The 10843-nt window shown below is 49.0% G+C and overlaps 1 protein-coding gene across 1 annotated transcript in view; it reads left to right on the top strand.

Annotated features, from left to right (window-relative positions):
• Positions 1 to 8470: 8470 nt before the first annotated feature.
• DESI2 (desumoylating isopeptidase 2) overlaps positions 8471 to 10843 on the top strand; it is a 54193-nt gene continuing 51820 nt past the window's right edge. The window contains exon 1 of the mRNA XM_071207327.1: positions 8471 to 8793. Coding sequence (XP_071063428.1) covers positions 8752 to 8793 — 42 coding nt within the window. The 5' untranslated portion in view covers positions 8471 to 8751. The remainder of the gene's footprint in view (positions 8794 to 10843) is intronic.

The raw sequence follows: 10843 nt of genomic DNA, 5'->3' as shown, positions 1-10843 counted from the left end.
CACTACAATATCATACTGATTAGACAGAATGAGCAAGAGGGAACTGCTGGATGGACCTTAATAACACAGGCACTTCAGAGGGTGGGACATAAAATTTAGAAAGATTCAAAAACCAGATGTTTCAGTGAAGTTTTTAGGGGTCCAGTGAGCAGTCAGACATGCAGGGATATTCCCTTCAAAGTAAAAGATGAACATCTGCATCTTGCATCTCCTACCACAATGAAGGAAGCACAGTGCCTGGCAGGCCTTTGTGGATTCTGAGGCAACACATTCCACACCTAGGATTACTGCTCTGGTCCACATACTGGATGACATGGAAGGTTACTAGCTTTGTGGGACCTGGAGCAGGAAAGGACTCTGTCATAGGTCCAAGTTGTGGTGCAATCAGCGCTGCCACTTGGGCCATCTGATCCAGAATGCCTTATGGCATTGGAGGTGTCAGTGGGAAAGATGTGTTCTAGAGCTTGTAGCAAGCTCCGGTGGGAGAAGCACAGTAGAGATTACTGGGATTCTGGAGAAAGGCCATTCCATCTGCAAGAATTATGTGCCCTTGAAGAAATAGAACTTGGCATGTTACTATGCCCTGGTAGACAGAATGCTCAACAATGGACCACATGATCATGCATCCAACACTTCCTATTATGAGCTGAGTTCTGTTGAACCCTCCAAGTCATAAAATCATACCATTCAGCAGCAGGCCATCATAACATGGAATTGGTACATTCAGGATCGAGCCCTAGCAGCACCAGAGGACACAAGCAAACTTCATGAGTAAGTAGCCCAGCAGACCCTCATGTCACCACTGTTGCACCAGTGCCCATCCATCAACTTGTACCTAGGGCCCTATGGGTGAGGGCCAGCTGAAGGGGGAAACCTCAAGTTTGGTTTATGAATAATCAATTCAGTAGGTTGGTGCAAGCTGACAGGGTATCAGGGCTGCATTGCATTCTTATCCTGGGGTGGCCCTGAAATACAATGGAGTCAGAAAACCTTCTCAATTGGCAATGCCGTGAACAGTGTTCCTAGTAATACACTTTATGTGAAAGAGGAAGAAGTGGCCTGAAGTAAACACGGAGATTCTTTTTTTTTTTTTTTTTTTTTTTAACACGGAGATTCTTAGGCAATGATCAATGGCCTGGCCATCTGCTCAGGGGCCTGGAATGAAAAGAACTGAAAAGACATGGAGGCCTAGGGTAAAGGCACATGGATGGATATTTGGGTCTGGACACAAAGTATGCATATTTTTAAATCACATGCCAACACCAAAAACATGCATTACAGAAGAGCCACATAGACATGAAACAGTAGACAACATAATTCAGCCAACTGACATCAGCCAGTCTTCATCATCAGCTAAACCAGAACTAGTATGAAGGTCTGATGAATGGAGTAGTCACTGTAGCAGAGAAAGAAATTATGTATGTCCTACCACTTACCAAAGTCAATCTAACTTACACTGTGTCTAAATATCCAGCTTGCCAACAACAGTGACCAACAATGAGTCCCAAAATAGCACTATTTCTTAAGGAGATCAACCAGCCACTTGGTGGCAGGTTGACTGTAACAGGCCAGCAGATCATTCTCATACAGACAAACCTACTTTCCAAGTTGGGGTTTGCCTTTCCTGCCCACAAACTCTCAGCCTTCCTCACTATCTGGGGGCTTGGATGTCTGATCCACAGGTGTGGAGTCCCTCCTAGCATAGCAAAGCAAAGAGTATGTGGGAGCAGGCTCAAGCCCTGTGGCTCCACCAGTTTTATCATATACCATACCATCCAGAAACAGCAGCCTCTTAGAACTCTGGAACAGCCTTCTAAAGGTACATCTGAAGCACCAGCTCAGAGTAAATGCTCTGAAATGATGAGGTGCAATCCTTGAGGAACACAGTGTATTTATCAAATCAGAGCCTTCCAATAGGAAGAATATGTGCGTCCAGAACTGAGGGCTGGAGCAGGAGTGGCCTCACTTGCCATGACTCCCAGTGACCCACAGGGAGATTTTGTGCTTCCTAGCCACACAATTCTGGGCTCTGCAGGGCTGGAGGTCCTGGTCCTGAAAAGGGGTACACTCTTAACAAAGAGCACAGGCAGGGTCCCACGGAACTACAAGTTATGGCTGTCAAAGGTCACTTTGGACTTCTTCTGCCCAGGCACAAGCAGGTGGGAAAAAGTCACAAGGGTAGGGCAATTGACCCTGATCAGCAGGAGGAAGCAGGGCTGCTTGGATCCAATTGGGAATTTTATACAATCAGGAATACATACACATGTCAAACCATCAACAAGTCCCTAGAAATCAGGAAGCTGCTAGGTCATCTCACCGTATTTCCATAGCTTTGGCCAGTAAGGAGACAAGGAGCCCAAAAGGATGTCACAACTTATTATTCACAGCATAGCAGACAGCATGGACTTCTTGTTTGCATCAGTTCCCACTGCCTCCAAGTCCCATAGGGATGAGGTGGAGGCAGGCCCTGCTGGAGGTGATGCCCACAGCTGAGGAACCCCCAATTTTACAAGGGGGCTGCTAGCAAACGTGCCCAACCTTTGACCTGAAAGAAGACATTCTTCTTATCCTCATCAGGAAACAAATCTGCCCTCTGACCCCAAGGAAGACATCTCTACCTTCAAAGGCTGTTTAAAAAGGGCAACATCTGTCATGAGACATGTAGAAATTCCATGAAGAATTGCCTTCCCAGAGTATGGAACACAATTCATCCACTTAGGGCACCCCCCAGTACTCTCATGTCCCATTGTAACTGCGAATGGACATACAAGTGCAGCCGGAGCAGAGAATTTACATCAAGTGTTCAGACCCTCCAGAAATGAAGGTTCAGATCATACCTCCAAGTAAGCCACCAAGATGTCCTGAGGGGAGAGTTGAGAGTGATAAAAATTTAGAATGAATAGAGGAAGAGCGAGGCGATGAGAACTGTTGCAGCAGTGGGGTTGTAACGCACCCCATTTGTATCCTTCTTCTGAGTTCTACTCCAGAAGAAAGGCCCTGGGGAACCTGGAGGAGCTGCTTCCTGACTCTATGTACAGAAGTATAATACATGTGCATGGGACAAGGGTCATAGAATGCACCTCTCAGACCTCTTACTACAGGCAGCATAACTGACCCAGGGATCCCGCCACTGCCTCTGAAGTCCAGTGCTCCATTTGCACTGAGGCCACACCCTTCACAGACCGCTCGTGGCCAGTGACCTAGTCTGGCAGACAATCAAGGGCAAGACTCCTTTGTCGGCCAACTTTCCCTTTGACTGCTTGGCAATCTAGGATATTTCTACCCAATCTTCTCTCCCCATTTCCATGACTCAAGGTGAGACTTGCATTGTGGTCTCACAGGCCTTCTACTTTCTCCAGCTCCCTTCCTATTTTCTTTCACATGGCATTCCCCTAATAAAATCCTTGCATGTTTAATCTCATCTTGGCATCTATTTCTCAGAGAACCAAGACTGAAACATGGTTCTGTTCTCACTACTTCTATTTTCCAGTAGTGAAATCATCAGCTGAGAACAAGTTATTTGAGATTTGAAGACAGAAGAAAATAAAGGGAAAAGGAATAGAGAATAAAAAGTAAATTTACTGAGGAAATATAGGATTTCTGGACAGTTCAAGTACACACATGAAATTTGTGGTCATTAATTTAAAGCGAGACTGTTGGAAAGGTTATGTTTTCCATAGTTAGAATCAGCCACTTGGGTATAGCACAGAGTAATGGAGGAGTTGGATCTGAACAGATTTGGAGTTTTGTCAAGTGATTATAAAAGGCAAGGAAGTTAAGACTATTCAATTAAATGATTATATTATAAAGCAGCTAAGCTAAGTTAGAGGAGAAGTAAGGACAGTAGAGGGAGATTCAGCATGGAAAAATGCCCAGTTCAATGGATTGGGAAGTACAGTGAGATGAAGTCTCATCAACAGTATGGGCACTAGTGTAGTTGAGCTGGACAGTAAAGAAACAGTGGTCAGCAAGTGGGATTTGTGGTATCAAGGTGTTAGAACTGGTCTAATTATCAATAATGTCAGGTCTAGGGTATAACATGGGCAGAGATGGGATAGAGAAAAAGGCTGTTGGGAGGGAAAAGGACAAAGAACTTGGAGGTCAAGAGAAATTGGTAGTCTAGGTTGATTTTTGAAGTTGCCAAGATGGAGTAACCAGGAATTCAGCAGAGGACGGAGGGAAGGGTAGCAGGTGGTCATATATTCTAGTGGCATGTGCTCCAAAGGAGCTGGAATTTTTTTTTTTTTTTTAAGGAAAGAGGAGACAGTGTCTGGAGTAACAGTGACTAGCAAGGCTCTACCTTCAACTGAAAAACAATAAATGTTCGTCAGCAGGAGAATCGGGGAAGTGGATGTGGCTCAACAGATAGAGCATCCACCTACCATATAGGAGGTCCAAGGGTTCGATACCCGGGGTCTCCCAGCTCATGTGGTGAGCTGGCCCACGCGCAGTGCTGCTGCGTGCAAGGAGTGCCAGCCCACACAGGGATGTCCCTGCATAAGGGTGCCCCCCGCTCAAGGAGTGGCCCCTGTGCAAGGAGAGCCGCCCCGTGTGAAACCGCAGCCTACCCAGGAGTGGTGCTACATACACAGAGAGCTGATGCAACAAGATGATGCAACAAAAAGAGACACAGATCCCCAGTGCTGCCTGATGAGAATACAAACAGACACAGAAGAGCACACAGCAAATGGACACAGAGAGCAGATGGGGGCGGGGGGGAGAGAAAGAAATAAAATCTTAAAAAAAAAAAAAAGAATCATAGGTAGAGCCCAGGGAACAAAGGGTGTGAGAGAAAAATCTCCCTTTGGGATGCCCATCATATTGCATCCCCGAGTGTACACTTTCATATGGATAACCAAAGTAGCAAACTGAGCTCATGTCTGGGCTGCCACGGGGCCTGGGCTGCAATGCTGCAGGAGGCCCTGGGCTGCAAGGTACCAACCAAGGATGAAGCGGCTAGTAGGACAACCTCCTGCCCAAATTTAATCACCAATAGGATGATCATTGGAATATGGAATAATTCTCTTGGAGATAAGGGAAGCACGGGATTGATAAATTAGCTATGTTGAACCCTTACCACCTAGTCAGGGAAAATTATATGCCTTGCCTGAAGCAATCACCCACTCCAACTAGGCAATGCCTATCTGAGCGGCCACTTCCAGCACTGCTAGAAAGACGGAGTCAATCCTATTCCACTGTCACACGAACAGCCTGGCACAAGTCCCAAGAGCTGAAAAAGCCAGTTCATAAATGGACATCTAAGACAAAAAGCCCCAATATCCCTTGAATTTTCCAACTATTATCACCTCAGTTAGCTGGCACTTTTGAAATGTGAAATAGACCGTTTCAAGATCTGCCAAGAGTCCACATGCCCACTTTATGACACTGGACAACTGAGGCAGTCACTGTAGCCAATCAGTGACAAGTGATCTAGCAGAGGATGGGGAGGAGGCAGCAGGAGTGGAACTGAGGGTGAGCTCCCCAATATTTCTCCTCAGAATTGAGGCCAGCAGTATTCACAGCATTCTTCACTCTGGCAACCACCTCAGTGGGGTGAGAGTTTTATGGAGCTATCTGCTGTAGCCAGCCTTGGAGATGGCTCCCAAAAAGCCTTGCTTCCTGGGAGTCACACCCCTGTGTAAGTCTCCTCCCACACTGCCAGGAGTTGGTCTGTGTGACCAATAAAATGCAGCAGAATGATGGTATGCCACTTCCGAGATGAGATTACAAGATACTGTGACTTCCTTCTCGGCCCTTCTCCCATTCTCCTTTGGATCATTCTCTCTGGGAAAAGCAGCTATCATGTCACGAGCAGCCCCACAGAGAGGCCCAAGTGGTGGCAAACTAACGCCTTCTGCCGACAGCTACATGAGAGAGCTTGGAAGTGGATCATCCAGCCCCAGTAAAGCCTTCACATGGCCGCAGCCCCACGAGACCCTGAGCCTGAACCTCCCGGCTAAGCTGCTCCCAGCTTCCTGACCCTCAGAAACTGTGGAATATTTGTGTTTTTTTAAAGCTGCAAAGTTTCGGGGTAATCTTGCACACAGCAACAGCTAACTAAGAGACAGGTGGCCTCAGTTAATCGCTACACGTCAGATAGCTGTTAAGTTTTAAAATTAATTTTCCTTCACAATGGTTTCGATGGCATGTCTCCAGGTTGTGGAAAAGTTTTATCAAAACTTTTATTTCAGGGAGTGGATGTGGCTCAGGTGGTCCAGCACCTGCTTCTCACATGGGAGGTCCTGGGTTCGGTTCTTGGTGCCTCCTAAAACACACACACACACACACACACACACACACAACTCAGGGGAGCCAATGTGGCTCAGTGGTTGGGTGCTGGCTTCCCACATACAAGGTCCCAGGTTCAATCCCCATCCCCGGTACCTAAAAAATTTTTTTAAATTTCAAACCTCTTTCTATGCTTCACTTTATTTGCTGGGGCTGGGACTCTGCAAACCACATTTCTGCATTTCTGCTTTCTCCCTGCTGCCTGTGAGGTAGCTCTAGGAAGGGTTACTACAGGGAGACTGGAAGGCAGGAGGAGGAAGGAACTTTCTGCTTTTTCCCCCTCCTGTTAGCATGTGTCTTCACCCAAGCAGCAGCAGCTTATTTCTAGCTTGCAGTTTTTAAAAATGTCCAAGCTCAGCCTCACTGTGCCCCCTCAGCGGCACCAGCTTGCTAGAGTTCCATCTCCGGGTTTTGAATTCCAGCGCAGTAGGGCTCTCCTTCAAGCTGCAGACATTTGAGAATTCCAGTCTCTTGGTCCCTTCAGCCTTACGAATGCGAGCTGCTTCCGGCACTTCTGATTCCTTAGTGTGCCTATTTTGCTTTTAGGCCTCCAATATCCAACTTATTTTTTATATTAAATTCTCTTTGTTAATATAACTGGTGTGGTTTCTGTCTCCTGATGACCCTGAGTGATATGCTGCCTTAAATGCCATGCCTTAAAGCAATTATTTCTCACATTGTGTGTGTCAGTTGGAAAATTCTTCTGGTCAGAGCTGGCTTGCTAGGTGGGAATGGTCTAGGAAAGCCTCACACACATCTGGCAGTTGGGTGGCTATGAGATGGGCTGCAGTGATGCCTTGACCATTGTCCCTCATCATCCATCAGACTAGCCCAAACTCGTTAACGTGGTGGTGGCAGGATTTCCAAGATCAGCAGAGGACAAACCCCAACTTGCAAGTGTTTTTCGAGCCTCTGCTTGCATCATGTTTGTTAATACCCTACCGGCCAAAGCAAATCACAGGCCAGCACAGTCTCTGTGGACAGGTATTATGAAAGGTGTGGATAAAAGGATGGAAATAATTTGTGATCATTTTTGCAATCTATGCTTTACCCATCTAAAATCCATTTTCCACGCAGCAATCACAGTAATCTCTTTAAAACACAAACACACAATTATTTCACTCCCTGACCCAGAAGTCCCGACTTCACTTAAAATCTAAACCCTATGACTAAAAAGCCGTACATGATCTGCTTCTGTTTACCTGCCCAACTCATCCAGTATCTCCTCCTTACCTGCCATGCTCCAGCCAGAGGTTGCTTCCTTGAAAACAGCAAGCTCCTTCCTGATTTAGAATTTTTACTCTTGCTGTCCCATTTGACTGGAGTACTTGGGTCCCCCGCCCCCGTCACTGCAGGGCTTTTTGTTATTCCCATCTCAGCTTAAACCTCACCTCAAGTGACCTTCCCAATGCAGCCAATCAAAAGTCACTCACTCTCAGTCACTTCATCCTATTTTCATTCTCTAAAAAGCACATAAGAGACATTTTCTGTCTCCCATTCTCTTTGTCATTGTATTCCCAGGGTCTACACCACTGCCTGGCATGTGGTAGAGACACAAATATTTGCTGAATGAATGCACACAGGCTGCTAATCTGTGGTACTGTACCCTTCCCTACTCAGCAGGAGTTCCACAAAACGTTCAATTCCATACTGGGGATTACCTGGGTATGTTACACCCCATCCCCCACCTGTAACCCGCCTTCCTCTACTCCCACCCTTCCTCGTAGAAAAAAATCAACGTGGGGGGGGCTTTGGGAAACGTAGGATCCTCCAGCAACATTTCGTTGGCTTTACTGCGATCAGAGAGACACAAATTTAAAACAGCAGCACCAGCAAAGAAAAGCTGAAGGTGAGAATTCCCGCGCGCCAAGGGCGGCGACGAACCCCGCCGCAGCTCCACAGCGCTGCATGCCGGGAGCCCAGGTTTCCCAGGGAGGCCGGGGAAGCGCGGGGAGCCCCGCTGCCTGCTGGGAGCTGTAGTCCAGGGAGCGGACGCCGCCGCGACTGAGCCCTCTGTTGTCGAGGCTCCGCCTCCGCGCTTCGGGCGCAGGCGGGGCCGTGTGCACTGCCTGCTGGGAACTGTAGTCCTTCTGGGACCCGGCGCCTGCCGGGCGGACGGCGCAGAGGCGGCGGCCATTTTAGGTCCCGAGGTGCGGCTGCGGAGGAGCAGAGCGCAGGCGGGCTCGGGCCCCAGCCGGGCCGGCCCCGCCCCGGGCGCCCGGCGCCCGCCCCTCGCCGCGGCCCCGCCTTCCCCCACGTGTCCGCCGCCCAGGGGAGGCGCCGGAGCGGGAGCGGGCCCGCTGCCGCCGGCGCAGAGCGCACTGTCGGCGGCCCCGCGCCGCCTCGCCGCCCCATGCTGGCGCGCCGGCCGCCGCGGGCCGGGCTGTGCGCGTAGTGCCCGGCGCAGGCCCCCAGGCGCCCGCGGGGGAGCGGCGTGAGGACGAGGCGGCGGCCGGGAGGAGGATGGGGGCCAACCAGCTGGTGGTGCTCAACGTGTACGACATGGTGAGTGCGCCCCGCGCGGCCGGCCCGCGCTGCCGCCGCGGGCGGGGGTCCGCGCCGGGGGGAGGGGCGCCGTGCCTCGAGCACCTCGGCGCCCTCGGGCACCCTCGGCCGGCTGCTCGGCCCACCCCGGGCCCGGCGGCGCCTCCCCGCGCCCTCGGCCCGCCCGCGACCCCGGCGCTGGGCCCGCGCCCTGGGCCCACGAGCGCGGCGGGTTGTGCAAAGCTGCCGCCGCCACCCCGGCCCCCCACCCCCGGGGCCCCCGCTCCCGGGTCTCCCACGGCCCCCCGCCGCGATTGCTTCGGCCGCGCCGCGCGCCTCTTGCTGCCCAAGTCTTCCAAAAACTCCCAAGCCCCCCTAAGTCCACAAAGTCACAGCTCGGCGATGCCCGCTCCGCAGCCCTTTCCAAGGTGACCAGAAGCCAAGCCCCCCTCGCCCCCTCGGCGAGCTCGCGAAAACGAACGAGGCTGACACTTGTCCGGACTTGAGCCCCGCCGAGTTCTCGCAGAGGTCACGGTGGTGCTCCTTTCCTAGATGCCGACGACCACTTTCCAGGTGATGCAACAGGTAGATGACGCGGTAACAGGAAAGGGAGGAGAGCTCGTCTGTTATGTCACCCACCTAGGCGTACTGCAGGCACTCGGGATCGAGTCCAGGACTGGCTTACCTTCAGGGTGCGTGGAAATGCTCCCAGAAAAGGCGCCCGAAGAACGACTGTGGCAGCTCGGCGCCTGCTTGGGTTTATTTGTTTGCTTTGGGTTGATTAGGAAGTTTCTAAATGTATAGTTTTCCGTGGTGGGTGGAAAGGGATTCCCGTGCCGGATCTGGGAATCCTGTCTGGAAGGCGTTGGAACTGCCGCGACCTGAGTGGAGGTTACAGGAGGGAGCTGTTTTCTGATGCATTGAGGAAAGGGAAGCTTGATAGAAAACTTCACAGAAAAGAAGGCTCAAAGTGGAGATCCCAGAAAAGCATGGCATTTTGTGAAGTCTTTGGCTTATGTCACTAGTTTAAGAAATCTCTAGATTGAAACTTTTGACTGTTTCTGTGCATCCCCTAAGCCTCCCAGTTTGATCTGAATATAGCTTCTTTTTTATTCATGAAGACAAACCATGCCCCAGCATATATTCCACTCTTGAGAGCACAGTGTGCCTTTTCTTCTAGATTTTTAAGCCCCAGTCTAAGTTAGGAGTATGCAACGGCCTCCCTTTTTTGGCTTCTTTAGATCTTAGACATTCTACGAAATCAGAAAAATTGCTAGTTGTGGTAAACATAAAAAGCCTAGAGATGATTGATACTCAAACTAGTTTTTTTTAAAGGAAGGAATGTGTTGAATGATGTTAAAAATATTATTTAATGAACAAAGATCTTATTCCTGAGAAGTTACAGAGAAAGCAGGCAAAGAAAAGGGTAAATGACTTGCCCAGAGAATTAAAAAAAAAGATCCAGAATTTTTAGAACAGTCTGAAGATCTTGTCTACTGAACAATTCACTTTTATTGTATTTTGTGTTGCTTTTTCCTATCAAAGGAGGACCCATGAATGTTTATCAGAATGGTAAATAGTTGAATTGTTATACCTCTAATAAACTTGTCCTTGTATTTTTTTTTTAAGGGTTTTTGGTCTGCTTGTCACTAATTCAGCAACCTGTAATGATTTTAATTTTGATTCTATTATCAACCACAAAGATAGGTTTATTACCCTTTCTTCATTAAGGAATTTAGTATATTATGGGGAGGTACAAAAATAGTAACAGCAATTCAAGACAGGATAGAATGATTTCAATAAAAGAAAAGGATGCCAGAGAGGAAGCTATGTGTGGTTGTAGGCTCAGGAAATGCTGGAAAGATGTTAAGGAGTGAAACTTTGATTGGTAGGATCTCCACGGGCAGAGAACAAACAGCTAAGCAAAATGGCAGGAGTAGAAAAATGCAGGTTGGATTTGGGAAATAGCAGCTGATCCACATAACTAGAGTGTTCATGTGAAATACCACACTGAAAGGGATTAGAACTTCATGAGATGGGACTTGAGTGGAGGACTGCCAGAAAGTTTTCA

Source organism: Dasypus novemcinctus, chromosome 13 (assembly GCF_030445035.2).
Source record: "Dasypus novemcinctus isolate mDasNov1 chromosome 13, mDasNov1.1.hap2, whole genome shotgun sequence".
NCBI lineage: Eukaryota > Metazoa > Chordata > Mammalia > Cingulata > Dasypodidae > Dasypus > Dasypus novemcinctus.
Note: the sequence above shows the minus strand (reverse complement) of the source record. Positions and strands in the feature narration are given on the sequence as shown.